This window comes from Oryctolagus cuniculus, chromosome 7 (genome assembly GCF_051225735.1).
Source record: "Oryctolagus cuniculus isolate XC-2025 breed Fujian yellow rabbit chromosome 7, ASM5122573v1, whole genome shotgun sequence".
NCBI classification, from domain to species: domain Eukaryota; kingdom Metazoa; phylum Chordata; class Mammalia; order Lagomorpha; family Leporidae; genus Oryctolagus; species Oryctolagus cuniculus.
Window position 1 is genome coordinate 121412524 of NC_142873.1, and position 15601 is coordinate 121428124.

Below are 15601 nucleotides of genomic sequence, written 5' to 3' on the forward strand. Positions count from 1 at the left end.
CCTCCATATAAATTTCAGCACCATTTTTTCCAGATCTGAGGAGAATGTCTTTGGTATCTTGATTGGTATTGCATTGAATCTATAAATTGCTTTTGGGAGAATGGACATTTTGATGATATTGATTCTTCCAATGCATGAGCATGGAAGATTTTTCCATTTCTTGGTATCCTCTTCTATTTCTTTCTTTAAGGTTTTGTAATTTTCATTGTAGAGATCTTTAACGTCCTTGGTTAAGTTTATTCCAAGGTATTTGATTGTTTTTGTAGCTATTGTGAATGGGATTGATCTTAGAAGTTCTTCCTCAGCCATGGCATTGTCTGTGTATACAAAGTGTGTTGATTTTTTTGTTTGTTTGTTTTTTGTTTTTTGACAGGCAGAGTGGACAGTGAGAGAGAGAGACAGAGAGAAAGGTCTTCCTTTGCCGTTGGTTCACCCTCCAATGGCCGCCGCGGCTGGCGCGCTGCGGCCGGCGCACCACGCTGATCCGATGGCAGGAGCCAGGAGCCAGGTGCTTTTCCTGGTCTCCCATGGGGTGCAGGGCCCAAGCACCTGGGCCATCCTCCACTGCACTCCCTGGCCACAGCAGAGGGCTGGCCTGGAAGAGGGGCAACCGGGACAGAATCCGGCGCCCCGACCGGGACTAGAACCCGGTGTGCCGGCGCCGCTAGGCGGAGGATTACAAAGGCTGTTGATTTTTGTGCATTGATTTTATACCCTGCTACTTTGCCAAACTCTTCTATGAGTTCCAATAGTCTCTTAGTAGAGTTCTTTGGGTCCCCTAAATAATCATGTCATCTGCAAAGAGGGATAGTTTGAGTTCTTCCTTCCCAATTTGTATCCCTTTAATTTCTTTTTCTTGCCTAATAGCTCTGGCTAGAACCTCCAGAACTATATTGAATAGCAGTGGTGAGAGTGGGCATCCCTGTCTAGTACCAGATCTCAGTGGAAATGCTTCCAACTTTTCCCCATTCAATAGGATGTTGGCTGTGGGTTTTTCATAGATTGCTTTGATTGTATTGAGGAATGTTCCTTCCAAACCCAGTTTGCTTAGAGTTTTCATCATGAACGGGTGTTGTATTTTATCAAATGCTTTCTTGGCATCTATTGAGATAATCATATGGTTTTTCTTCTGCAGTCTGTTAATGTGGTGTATCACATTGATTGTCTTGCGCACATTAAACCATCCCTGCATACCAGGGATAAATCCCACTTGGTCTGGGTGGATGATCTTTCTGATGTGTTGTTGCATTCTATTGGCGAGAATTTTATTGAGGATTTTTGCATCTATGTTCATCAGGGATATTGGTCTGTAATTCTCTTTCAGTGCTGCATCTTTTTCCGGCTTAGGAATTAAGGTGATGCTGGCTTCATAGAAAGAATTTGGGAGGATTCCCTCTTCTTCGATTGTTCTGAATAGTTTGAGAAGAATTGGAGTTAGTTCTTCTTTAAATGTCTGGTAGAATTCAGCAGTGAATCCATCTGGTCCTGGGCTTTTCTTTGGTGGGAGGGCCTTTATTACTGTTTCAATTTCTGTCTCAGTTATGGGTCTGTTTAGGTTTTCTATGTCTTCCTGGTTCAATTTAGGTAGGTTGCATGTGTCCAAGAATCTATCCATTTCTGATAGGTTTCCCTGTTTGCTGGCATACAGCTTTTTGTAGTAATTTCTGATGATTCTTTTTATTTCTGTGGTGTCTGTTGTTACGTTTCCTTTCGCATCTCTGATTTTATTGATTTGGGTCTTTTCTCTTCTTTTTTTAGTTAGTTGGGCCAATGGGGTGTCAATTTTGTTTATTTTTCAAAAAACCAGCTCCTCGTTTGGCTGATTTTTTTGTAATGTTTTTCTTGATTCAATCCTGTTGATTTCTTCTCTGATTTTAATTATTTCTCTTCTCCTACTAGATTTGGGTCTGGTTTGCTGTAGGTTTTCTAGATCCTTGAGGTGAATTGAAAGCTCATCTATTTGGTGCCTTTCCAATTTCTTGATGTAGGCACCTATTGATATAAACTTTCCTCTTAACACTGCTTTTGCTGAGTCCCATAAGTTTTGGTATGTTGTGCTGTTATCCTCATTTACTTCCAGAAAGTTTTTGATTTCTCTTTTAATTTCTTCTATGACCCACTGTTCATTCAGGAGCATGTTGTTCAATCTCCATGTGTTTGTGTATGCTCTAGGGATTCCTGAGTTGCTAATTTCCAACTTCATTCCTTTATGGTCTGAGAAGCTGCATGGTATGATTCTAATTCTTTTGAATTTGCTGAGACTTGCTTTATGGCCTAGTATGTGGTCAATCCTAGAGAAGGTTCCATGTACTGCTGAGAAGAATGTAAAATCTTTAGCTGTAGGATTGAAAGTTCTGTATATATCTGTTAGATCCATTTGGGCTATAGTGTCGTTTAAATCTACTGTATCCTTGTTGATCTTCTGTCCTATTGATCTGTCTATTTCTGAGAGTGGAGTATTGAAGTCCCCCAGTACTATTGTATTGGGGTCTGAGTCTCCCTTAAAGTCCGTTAACAAATCTTTTAGATAAACTGCTGCCCTGTAGTTAGGTGCATATACATTGATAATTGTTATATCTTCTTGTTGTATTGATCCCTTAATCATTATACAGTGCCCCTCTTTGTCTCTCTTAAGAGTTTTTGTGGTAAAGTTTATGTTGTCCGACCCTACCGTTCGACCCAGCCATCCCACTCCTTGGAATTTACCCAAAGGAATTTAAATTGGCAAACAAAAAAGCGGTCTGCACCCTAATGTTTATTGCAGCTCAATTCACAATAGCTAAGACCTGGAACCAACCTAAATGCCCATCAACGGTAGACTGGATAAAGAAATTATGGGATATGTACTCCTTAGAATACTATACCGCAGTAAGAAACAACGAAATCCAGTCATTTGCAACAAAATGGAGGGATCTGGAACACATCATGCTGAGTGAAATAAGCCAGTCCCAAAGGGACAAATACCATATGTTCTCCCTGATCGGTGACAACTGACTGAACACCAAAAAGGAAACCTGTTGAAGTGAAATGGACACTATGGGAAACGGTGACTTGATCAGCATAGCCCTGTTAATGAACAACTTGATACATTATCCCTCTTAGTAGTTTTTTTGTCTGTTCTACTTAATATGACTGGTTTAATTCTGTAATTAATACACAGTTATTCTTAAGTGTTGAAATTTAACTGAAATGTGATTCCTGTTAAACATAAGAGTAGGAATAAGAGAGGGAAGAGATGTACAATTTGGGACATGCTCAAGCTGACTTGCCCCAAATGGTAGAGTTAGAAACATACCAGGGGACTCCAATTTAATCCCATCAAGGTGGCATGTACCAATGCCATCTCACCAGTCCAAGTGATCAATTTCAGTTCACAATTGATCATAATGAAAGGACTAAGAGTCAAAGGAAGCACATAAACAAGTCTAGTACCTGCTAATACTAACCGATAGAATAAATAAAGGGGAGAGTGATCCAACATGGGAAGCGAGATACTCAGCAGACTCATAAAATGGTGGATGTCCTAAACAGCACTCTGGCCTCAGAATCAGCCATAAAGGCATTCCGATCTGGCTGAAAAGCCCATGAGAGTATTTCAGGCATGGAAAGCCAAGACACTCTGGCAAAAAAAAAAAAAAAAAAAAAAAAAAACCCTAAATGAAAGATCTCTGTGAGTGAGATCCCAGTGGAAAGAACAGGTTTTCAAAGAAGGAGGTACCTTTCTCTGAAGGGAGGAGAGAACCTCCACTTTGAATATGACCTTGTCTAAACAAGATAAGAGTCGGTGAATTCAAAAGGCTTCCATAGCCTTGGAAACTCATGACTGGCGCATAGGGAGATTACTGATGCCATAAACAGGAGTGTCAATCTGTAAAGTCAACAACAGGAGTCACTGTGCACTTACTCCTCATGTAGGATCTCTGTCCTTAATGTGCTGTACATTGAGACTTAATGCTATAATGAGTACTCAAACAGTATATTTTGCTTTGTGTTTCTATGGGGGTGCAAACTGTTGAAATCTTTACTTAACGTATACTAAGCTGATCTTCTTTAAAAAAAAAAAAGAAGAAGAAATTATCAATTCCCAACTTGACTCTCACTGGGATTAAACATGACAATAGGTCTGATCTGATTTCATCATCATTTTAAAAATCATCTATTATTTTTCACTTTATGTTTGTGTGGGAGCAAACTGTTGAAATCTTTACTTAATGTATGCTAAACTGATCTTCTGTATATAAAGAGAATCGAAAATGAATCCTCATGTGAATGGAAGGGGAGAGGGAGTGGGAAAGGGGAGGGATGTGGGTGGGAGAGACGATATGGGGAGGAAGCCATTGTAATCCATAAGCCGTACTTTGGAAATTTATATTCATTAAATAAAAGTTAAAAAAAAAAAGAAGAGTGTCAATTGTTAAATCAACAACAGGAGTCACTACACTTACTCCCCATGTAGAATCTCTGTCCTTAATGTGTTGTACTATGAGATTAATGGTATAACTAGTACTCAAACAATACTTTATACTCTGTGTTTCTGTGTGAATACAAACTGTTGAAATCTTTCCTTAGTATATACTAAATTGATCTTCTGTATATAAAGATAATTGAAAATGAATCTTGATGTGAATGGGATGGGAGAGGGAGATGGGACGGTTGTGAGTGGGAAGGAGGTTATGGGGGAAAAAGCTGCTATAATCCAAAAGTTGTACTTTGGAAATTTATATTTATTAAATAAATTTTAAAAATAAAAAAAATATTTATTTATTTATTTTAATTTACTTGAAAGGCAAAGCAAGAGAGAGAGAGAGAGAGATACCATCTATCCACTGGTTCATTTCCCAAAAGTCTGCAACACACAGAGCTGGGCCAGGCAGAAGCCAAGAGCCAGGAATTTCATCTGGGTCTCCCACATGGGTGGCAGGAGCCCAAGCAGTTGAGCCACTGTCTGCTGCCCTCCAGAATGTATCAGCAGGAACCTGGATGGAAGCAGAGTAGCCAGAACTCAAACTGGCACTCCAATATGAGTTGTGTGAGTCCCAAGTGGTGTCTTAACTTGCTGCACTTTAACATTAACCTGTCTCATCAATTCTTGTATACCATCTCTGAGGTCAATGGAAATGGAAAAAAGGGGATGGAATTAAGAATCCACAAATCCTCAAATTCCATGAATTCCTCAAAGCAAAAATTCCACCTATGTTTATATGCATTTTTGTCATTATTTTCTTTCTGAACGCATCCGAGGTACCTAAATTTACTAATTACATCTGGATATACTGGTCTGTAAAAAAAATGTTTCTATTATCTGCCTAAGGAATAAAAAAAAAAAGTCATAAAATGTTTTACACAGTACGCAAAACAGAACAATATAGAAATGATGAATCTGACCTAATCCTTTAACGGAAAAATGCCCTGTTTCAGCCTCTGGAACACAAGTCTACCTCAATTAACAAAAATAACACTGCAAAAATACTTAGGAATTAGGTTGCTTTCTTTAAACTTTAATAATCAGAGACCAACAGCCCAGTCTCAGTTTTCACTTTTTTTCTATTCTCCACATTGAATTCTTCTGTGTTGTGCTCTTGCTGAATTCCCACCCAGGGGCTAACTCATGACTGATTAGCCAAACCAGGCAATACCGATTCCCTTTACCAATAAATTGTTCCAAGACGGCAGGTCTAGACTAAGCCAGTTAAGTTGAAGGAAGCTGCTAGAGATTCTTTCCTCCTGAGTTGATTTTATAGATTAGAAACCAAGGTTTAGGGGCCGGCGCTGTGGCGCAGCGGGTTAAAGCTACGGCTTGCAGTGCTAGCATCACCATATGGGCATCGGTTCATGTCCCAGCTGCTTCACTTCCAACCCAGCTCTCTGCTATGGCCTGGGAAAGCAGTGGAAGATGGCCCAAGTCCTTGGGCTCTTGCACCCGTGTGGGAGACCCAGAGGAGGCTACAGGCTCCTGGCTTCAGATCAGCTCAGCTCTGGCCGTTGCAATCATTTGGGGAGTGAACCAAAGGATGGAAGACCTCTCTCTCTTTCTCTCTCTGTAACTCTGACTTTCAAATAAATAAAATAAATCTTAAAAAAAAAAAAAAAAGAAACTAAGGTTTAATGAAGTTACATATGATCAGTTACAAAACTGAAATTTGAACCCAGACTCACACCAAACTTCATATTGTTTTCATATTTTTTAAAAAACATGAAATCCTATTTTTCATATTTTTAAACCCAGGAAATCCTGTTTTTTATTTACAGCTCTTGTTTAAAGAACAAACTAGGGGGCCAGCACCATGGCTCACTAGGCTAATCCTCCACCTTGTGGCGCCAGCACACCAGGTTCTAGTCCCAGTCGGGGCACCAGATTCTGTCCCGGTTGCCCCTCTTCCAGGCCAGCTCTCTGCTGTGGCCAGGGAGTGCAGTGGAGGATGGCCCAGTATTTGGGCTCTGCACCCCTTGGAAGACCAGGATAAGTACCTGGCTCCTGCCATCGGATCAGCACGGTGCGCTGGCCACAGCGCGCCGGCGGCGGCCATTGGAGGTTGAACCAATGGCAAAAGGAAGACCTTTCTCTCTGTCTCTCTCTCTCTCACTGTCCACTCTGCCTGAAAAAAAAAAAAAAAAGAACAAACTAGGGGTCTGCACTGTGGCATAGTGGGTAAAGCCACTGCCTGCAGTGCCAGCATCCCATATAGGTGCCGGTTCAAGTCCTGGCTGCTCTACTTCTGATCCGGCTCTGCTATGACCTGGGAAAGCAGTAGAAGACAGCCCAAGTTCTTGGGTCCTTGCACCTGCATGGGAGACCTGGAGAAACTCCTGGCTCCTGGCTTCAGATCAGCCCAGCTCCAGCTGTTGCAGCCATTTGAGGAATGAAGCAGCAGATAAAAGACCTCTCTCTCTCTGCCTCTGCCTCTCTATAACTCTGCCTTTCAAATAAAATAAACAAATCTTAAAAAAAAAAAAAAACTAGTGAGTTATATTACTAGTTAAAAGAATTTGGAGAGAGCTAAGGAATATCAATTGTTCTTATCATAAGGAACAACTCTGTACCAAAGTTATATTGGGGAAAATACCAAAACTTGTGTGTATGTGTCTACAATGCCCCAGAATAGTACAGAAGCAAAATCCTACAGAGATTCTACATGTACTATTCAGTTTCTTAAGAATTAAATAATATGGGGTTGGCATTGTGGCACAGCAGTTAAAGCCACAGCCTGCGATGCTGGCATCCCATTTGGGCCCAAGTTCATGTTCTGGCTGCTTCACTTCCAATCCAGCTCCCTGCTATTGGCCTGGGAAAAGCAGCGGAAGATGGCCCAAGAGTCTGGGCTTCTGTCATCCAATTAGGAGATCCAGATGAAGCTCCTGACTCCTGGTTCCTGGCTCCAGCCGGGCCTAGCCCTGGCCATTGCAGCCATCTGGGGAGTGAACCAGTGGCCTCTCTCTCCCTCTCTATAATTCTGAATTTTTTTTTTGGGGGGGGGAGATAGGTAGAGTTAGACAGTGAGAGAGAGAGAGAGAGAAAGGTCTTCCTTCCATTGGTTCACCTCCCAAACGGCCGCTATGGCCGGCATGCTGTGCCAATCCGAAGCCAGGAGCCAGGTGCTTCTTCCTGGTCTCCCATGTGGGTGCAGGGCCCAAGGACTTAGGTCATCCTCCACTGCCTTCCCGGGCCACAGTAGAGAGCTGGACTGGAAGAGGAGCAACCGGGACAAAATCCGATGCCCCAACCGGGACTAGAACCCGGGGTACCGGTGCTGCAGGTGGAAGATTAGCCAAGTGAGCCGTGGCGCCGGCTTTTTTTTTTTTTTTTTTTTTTTTTTTTTTTTTTTTTGCCAGGCAGAGTTAGACAGTGAGAGAGAGAGACAGAGAGAGAGTTATAGACAGTGAGAGACAGAAAGAAAGGTCTTCTTCCGTTGGTTCTCTCCCCTAATGGCCACTAAGGCTGGCGCTGCGCCAATCCAAAGCCAGGAGCTGGGTACTTCCTCCCAGTCTCCCATGTGGGTGCAGGGACCCAAGCACTTGGGCCATCCTGGGCCACAGCAGTGAGCTGGACTGGGAGAGGAGCAACTGGGACTAGTACCCGGCAGCCCAGCAGAGACTAGAACCCCAGGTCCTGGCGCTGCAGTTGGAGGATTAGCCAAGTGAGCCACGGCTCTGGCCTATAATTCTGATTTTCAAATAAATAATCTTTGAAAAAAATAATTAAATAATATGAGGTCAATCACAAATACTTCCTAAACTGAAAGAGTAACTTCCTTATTTCAAACTATTCTATTAACCAAGTATCTATCAATATAGAAACCACAAAGTTAACACTTCCTCAATTCTCATCTCTTCCTGGTAACTGATTCAGCATAAGTCTTGGCAACAATAAAAACAATCATATACTCTATCTAAGAATCAGCAAGACAATTTTTATACAGAAATTTAGTAAAACTGGGTTTTCTGAAACTATTTGTTATCTCAACCAGAGCATATTCACTTTATATTGCCTTTTTAAATCTCTAATTCAGCATTATGAAATGGCATGCCAGATTTCTTATCTGATGCATTCAACTTACCTTCCCACATGCTCTGCAATGATGCCTCCTTTTGGTAAATGTAAACCTGGCTTCACATTTCATACAATTTGGAGCCTGGGAATCCGGTACCCAAACTGGAGCCACTTCACCCAGAGTAGTAAATGGCTTTCTGGAAGAAATTCCAAACTGACCAGCTCTGAGATCATTATCTGGACTATCCGGAGCTAATGCAAGGCACGGTCTATTGGAGATCTCAGCCTCATAACTTTCCGAATGTTCTCCATTTGTATCACCAATAGAGATGTTTCCCAAAGATGCGTTGCATATACTGGTTGCTGAATTTTCCCCTAATTTTGCTTTCCCAAGAGTATCATTTTTGTTTTTAATATTATTTCCACTGTTTGCAGGAAGGTCATTTTGTAAATGGTCGGATAATGGCTTTGGAATTTGAAGTTTAAGATTAGAAGGTTGCTTGGGTCTTGCACCACCAAAAGGAACACTGATAGGTTGCAGGTTTGCTACTATCTTAGGGGAAGATTGCCCAAGCACTGATGGAACTTGACTACAGAAATTATGCAAATAATTTTTCTTCATTAGGTCACCACTACTGTTTAAAAGTAATCCACTTCCTTCCGTGGCCTCATTTCCCCTTTGTTCGTAAATATTTGAGTAGCATTCTGATTTGCTCTCCTCTATTTCTTTTTCTTCTGTTACTGAATCTTCTTTGGAGGGTAAAGTCTTTGGAACAAAAGAAACAACTGGGCTCTGCATTCCATAGGAATCACAACCATTAGTTAGAGAATTTGCTGCTGGTGCATCTACAACAGTGGAGAAATCACATCCTTCACTTTCATTCATACAAGTTCCTTTTAAGTCTAGACATGCGTCTGCCATGCCAACACATTCTCCTGCACTATCACCACCACAAGTCTCCTCAGGCTGACAAGTCTGCAGAAACTTTCCATCTTCTTCATTTACTTGGCTATCATTCATCTCATTTAGTTTAGCCAATTTCCAATTAGTCATCTCCTCAGATTCAGAGAAATGCTCTGTCACATGAAGGAAATCTGTAGTGCCAAGAATTTTTTCATGTTTATAACCTTCATTTTCATCAGCCCTAACTTCAGCAGGCACAAGGCAATCTGAAAACTGTTCATGGTTATTATCCCTTCCAGACCCACTTGGCATGTCTGGTTTGAGACGCAAAGGTAAACCAGACAGGAGAGATTCTTCAGTTGTTCTCTCCTCGGCTGGCTCTTTTTTTGTCAGAACACCCTCATTCAAGTGGGGAAAGGAGTTATTACTCCCTACATCTGTCCTAGAAGAGCTGTTTTTGCCACTGAGGTCCTCCTCTGGTTTACAGCCCTCTTGCTTTTTAACAGTAGGACTCCCATCTGTTCCCTGGGATGAGATTACAGAATCAATTGTTAAACTTGTAATTGCAGACATGCAGGAGTCTCTACCTATATTTTCATCAACCTTTAATTGTGAAGAGGAACAGACACTGGCTAGACTATCAGATGAAGTAGTATATAGATGGTTAACAGAATCTCTCTCTGCTTTTGGTCTATTCAATGGATCCATTTGTTTCTCTGAGTTCATATCTTTTTCAGTGGACCCATTCACACTAAAAGTAAACTGATCAGTTTGTCTGTTTTCATTATCCAGTGAATGGCTAAAAGCATCCATGAGGGATTGACTATTATAATTATTACAATCCTGCAAATCACTTTGCAATGTCCTTTTATCACAGTTATGCATGACAGCTACAACAAGAACATTTTTTTCATCTGGCAGACAAGCTAGGTTTCCACACTTCTCTCCCACTTCAATAGCACTGCACAGATCATCTCTATTATAGTTTCTCTTAACTAACTGATCTTCTGCAACAGCATTTTCATCAATCCACATTGTGGCAATCTCTGGATTTAGATTGCAGTCTTGTCCATTAGCACAATGATCCTCTCCCTCTGCAGTCAGAGAAGCTGAATGAGCCTGGGAGAAGACTTTCAGCTGTGGTTGTGACTCATTAGAAACTGCAGGCTCATTCACACTGGTCAATGCTGAGTTAAATGCTGGTCGTTGAGAAGGGGGATCTAGACTCTTATTCCAATTTGTATCCAATAAGGTAGGAGAAACTGTTTCATCTGAAAAGATAATTACAGTAAATTTGTTGGTAAAACTGAAAAGCTACTAGAACTAAGTTAATCAACATTTTGCACTCTGAAAATATAATATTTCTAGAATATGAAGGTTTCTAATTTCTGGCTAGGAATAAGAGCTTATGGGTAATATCTCAGAACATTTCAAAAAACAAAATAATTCTACCTCAATTAGTAATATAATTAAACTGACCCACCAGCTATAGTTGGACCCAGGAGAGGGGAAATACCCTTAGACTATACACAGTGTAGAACAGAGAATAACCTAAGAAGGGGAAAATAATCCAGAACAGTGGAGAGAATATAGTAATTGAGTGGTAAGGAAAAATGAAGGAATTTTCTGTGGAAACTGAACGCTCTATAACTTGTATCATGATTGGGAATTGGCTTACAAGGTATCTTCATTTTTCAAAACTGTACAAGATCTATCCTTTTTTAAAAAATATTTATTCATTTAATTATTTGAGAGCCAGAGTTCCAGATAGCAAGAGGGGGAGAGAGAGAGAGAGAGAAAGAGAGAAAGGTCTTCTATCTACTGGTTCACTCCCCAAATGGCCACAAAGGTCAGAGCTGGGCCAACCCGAAGCCAGGAGCCAGGGGCTTCTTCCAGGTACCCAACGTGGGTGCAGGGGCCCAAGCACTTGGGCCATCCTCCACTGCTTTCCCAGGCCATTAGCACAGAGCTGGATGAGAAGCAGAGCAGCCAGGACTTGAACTGGCACCCATATGGGATGCCAGCACCATAGGTGGAGGCTTAACCTGCTATGCCACAGAGCCAGCCCCTCCAGCTTTCTTTCTAATGCCCATCCATGTGGGAGACCTACATTGATTTCTTGGGTTTGAGTTTCAGCCTGGCTGAATTCCAGCCCTTGGAGGCATTTGGGGAATGAAATGAGCAGCTGGCTCAATGCATGCTCTTTCTCGATCAAATAAATCAAATAAACTTTTTTTTTTTTTTTAACAGGCAGAGTGGACAGTGAGAGAGAGAGACAGAGAGAAAGGTCTTCCTTTGCCGTTGGTTCACCCTCCAATGGCCGCCGCGGCTGGCGCGCCGTGGCCGGCGCACCGCGCTGATCCGATGGCAGGAGCCAGGAGCCAGGTGCTTTTCCTGGTCTCCCATGGGGTGCAGGGCCCAAGCACCTGGGCCATCCTCCACTGCACTCCCTGGCCACAGCAGAGAGCTGCCCTGGAAGAGGGGCAACCGGGACAGAATCCGGCGCCCCAACCGGGACTAGAACCCGGTGTGTCGGCGCCGCTAGGCGGAGGATTAGCCTAGTGAGCCGCGGCACCGGCCCAGATTAACTTTTTTAATAAAAGGAAATCATATTTTCAACCTATTTCCTGAAAATATGAGACAGCATTTCTTAATAGTCCAACAGGGGGACAGGCGCCGTGGCACAGTAGGTTAATCCTCTGCCTATGGCACCGGCATCCCATAGGGGTGCCAGTTCTAGTCTCGGCTGCTCCTCTTCCAATCCAGCTCTCTGCTGTGGCCTGAGAAAGCAGTAGAAGATGGCCCCTAAAAACAAAAACAAAAACAAAAACAAAAACAAAAACAAGGAAGGAAGGAAGGAAGGAAGGAAGGAAGGAAGGAGAAAAAAGATTGCCCCTGCACCCATGTGGGAGACTGGGAAGAAGCATCTGGCTCCTGGCTTTGGATCGGCACAGCTCCAGCCGTTGCGGCCATTTGGAGAGCAAACCAACGAGGAAGATCTTTCTGTCTCTCCCTCTCACTGTCTGTAACTCTACCTTTCAAATAAATAAAATCTTCTAAAAAAATAGTCCAAAGGAATGATCAAGTATTAGAATTTTCATTATTTAGCCACCTATTACCTGGGCATCACATCACTTACTTAGTATTTATCATCATAGTCCATTTGTAGTATATTTGCCATTCAAAGAAAGAAAGTAACACAAAATGAGAAATAATTTTACTTAAAATATATTCTCTAAGGTACCTGGCTAGAGATGATAGCTTTTAACATAACTGGTACTTATAATTATTCAAAAAATAATTCAAACAAAACACATAGTTACAACCAAAGTTGATTTCAGAAATCCTCCTTCTAAAGGAGTTATATTTTGCAAATGCCATGTTTTCTATCTAAAATATTTTCACAGATTCAAAAAATGTACTGAAAAAGTGGCCTGGGAGTGAATGGAGGATGGCCCAGGTCCTTGGGCCCTGCACCCGCCTGGGTGACCAGGAGAGGCACCTGGCTCCTGGCTTCAAATCAGCACGGCCATGGCGGCCACTGGGGGCAGGGGGTGAACCAACGGAAAGGAAGACCTTTCTCTCTGTCTCTCTCACTGTCCACTCTGCCTGTCAAAAAAAAAAAAAAAAAAAAAAAAAAAAGTTACATACAAAGAACCCTACTAGAATCTGAAGAAGTCACAGAGATATGAACAATGAACAGTTTTATTAGAGTATTCTAGAAGCACAGTATTCACATAATTAGGTGTAAAACTTATCAAGACATCCCATGACTCAAATGACCGATACACAGAGGACTAAATAAAAAAAAGGGGGGTTACAAAAATATCTGTACCAATGGTTGAACCTCAGAGGATAATACACCTCCTAAATCTGATCAAATTCTAAAAGGTTATATTTCATATTTATATGAATCAGGAATGAGCTTAGGGATGTGGGTTAGCAGTAGGTCATATACAATCAAATTTGAGAAGAGCAGGCATTCCAGGTGATCTGCATGACCCCATGTTCTATTTAAAGCTCATCTTTCATAGACCTGAAGCAACAAAATCAAAGCTAATCTCTTCTCAGTTGCTATCAAAGAACAATCCAAATCACTGCATATAGTGGGAATGTGAAGTCCATTACTCAAATCATGGACTTTGGATGGAAATACATTACTTTGTAAACTTGCTACCTGCCATTTCCTGTTAGAAATAGATAAAACAGGTGAAGGGAAGGGAAGTGAGGGAAATTTAATTATGGCTTATATACTCAAATCAAACTAAGAGGGCAATTTAGAGTAAAAACTTCCCTAGATGAAGTGAACCTTAACCAGACATTTCTATATCAAGGTTTGAGAATGTATAATTTAATTAATCATTCTGGCATTAAGTTAAAAAAATATAAATCTTAAGATCAGGTTTAAAATGTATCATTACTTTACTGGGCAATCAATATGGAACAAATTATTTTTCTTGGTTCAGGAAATGCAAGCTCACAATCTGAAGCTGTTCTTTACCAGAAATTGATTTATTAGGGTAGGAAGGGCTCAGGCTTTAGTATCACGCTGCCTACAACCCAACCTGACACTTGTCAAACATGTAACTTTGGGAAAGCTACCAAACTTCTATCCTTTATTCTCATGTATAAAATGGAGATAAGAAGGTCACTGTCATGGAATTTGTTTTAAAGGTTAAATGATATAATCCCATGTAGGTATTTGGTACCTAGTATTAAAAATGTTATTTCTTCTTATTATATATCATCATCATCATCATCATGAAGTTATCAGATCTGATTTTTTTAAGTACAGCATCCTCTAATAAGCCCACATTTTCTATATTGTAAATCCAAATATAGGGGTAAACACTGTGGTACAGCAAGTTAGGCTGCCACTTGACCACATTCCATTTTGGAGTGCCTGGGCTCTTCTCCCTCCACTTATGATCCAGCTTCCCGTTAATATGCCTGGAAAGGCAGATGATGGCCTGTATATTTATGTTCTTGCCACACACATGGGAGACCTGGGTAAGTTCTTGGTTCCTGGCTTTGGCCTGGGCAAGATTCTGCTGTGGCAGGCATTTGGGGAGTGAACCAGCAGATTGAAGATGTGTGTGTATGTGTGTGTGTGTCTTATCTTTCATTCTGCCTTTCAAATAAATAAATAAATTTAACCCAAATAAATTCACCAACATTAAATCTCACCTTCGTTTTGTTCAAATTCATCTAATACCTTGTCCAGGTTGTAAGCTTCTGCTTGGAAGTAATTCTCCATCGGTGAGGAAACACCACTCAAGAGACTTTTTTAAACCTAAAAAGTAGATCAGATTTGTATTACACTTTGAATTATTAAAATGTGATTTATAAATTTTAAGTATACAAAGATAAAATCTTTTTTTTTATTTGACAGAGTTAGTGAGAGAGAAAGAGTTAGTGAGAGAGAGAAAGAGAAAGAGACAGAAAGGTCTTCTTTCCATTGGTTCACCCTCCAAATGGCTGCCACAGCCGGTGCTGCGCCAATCTGAAGCCAGGAGTCAGGTGCTTCCTCCTGGTCTCCCATGCGGGTGCAGGGCCCAAGCACTTGGGCCATCCTCCACTGCTATCCCAGGCTACCAAAGAGAGCTGGACTGGAAGAGGAGCAACCAGGACTAGAACCCAGCACCCATATGGGATGCCGGCGCCACAGGCGGAGGATTAACCAAGTGAGCCACAGCGCGGGCCCCAAGGATAAAATCTTACAAACCTATTTACAAACTGGTGAACTATAAAACCCACCATCACACTGGATGTACAACCTCTAAGCTAACAAAGGCTAGAAACCTATAAGCTGACAATCATCAAAATACAATCAGTCCTTGGTATCTATGAGTTCTGCATTCACAGATTCAATGAAATGTGGGCCAAAAATATTTGAGGAAAAAACTGTAAACATGTACATTTTCCTTGTCATTTTTCCCTAAACAAATAAAACATATCAACTATTTACATTGTATTAGATATCATAAGTAGTTTAGAGATTATTTAAGTATAAGGAAGTATGTAAAAAGATTTGCAAATACTAAACCATTTTATAAAAGGGAATTGAGCACCCATGGATTTTGGATTTTCAAGGGCCCTGGAACCAATCCTCCACAGATATGAAGGCACAACAGTTTAACTAAACACAGAAGGCAGACCTGTTGATTACTTCAACAGGACACACTTCGTAAAACAAATTTCAGACATTG

At 41.2% G+C, this 15601-nt stretch overlaps 1 protein-coding gene across 7 annotated transcripts in view; it reads right to left on the bottom strand.

Annotated features, from left to right (window-relative positions):
* ZFYVE9 (zinc finger FYVE-type containing 9) overlaps positions 1–15601 on the bottom strand; it is a 213141-nt gene that overhangs the window by 118115 nt on the left and 79425 nt on the right. For 5 of the 7 annotated variants that reach the window (XR_016211026.1, XM_051857767.3, XM_051857766.3 and 2 more), the window contains exons 3-4: positions 14580–14685; positions 8556–10663 (exon numbers count right to left, since the gene is read on the bottom strand). Coding sequence is in view for 6 of the 7 variants with exons in the window: in XM_051857767.3 (XP_051713727.1) it covers positions 8556–10663; positions 14580–14649 (2178 nt within the window). In the remaining variant the exon portion in view is untranslated. The remainder of the gene's footprint in view (positions 1–8555; positions 10664–14579; positions 14686–15601) is intronic. The other 2 variants (XM_089300650.1, XM_089300651.1) reach the window with 1 other exon arrangement.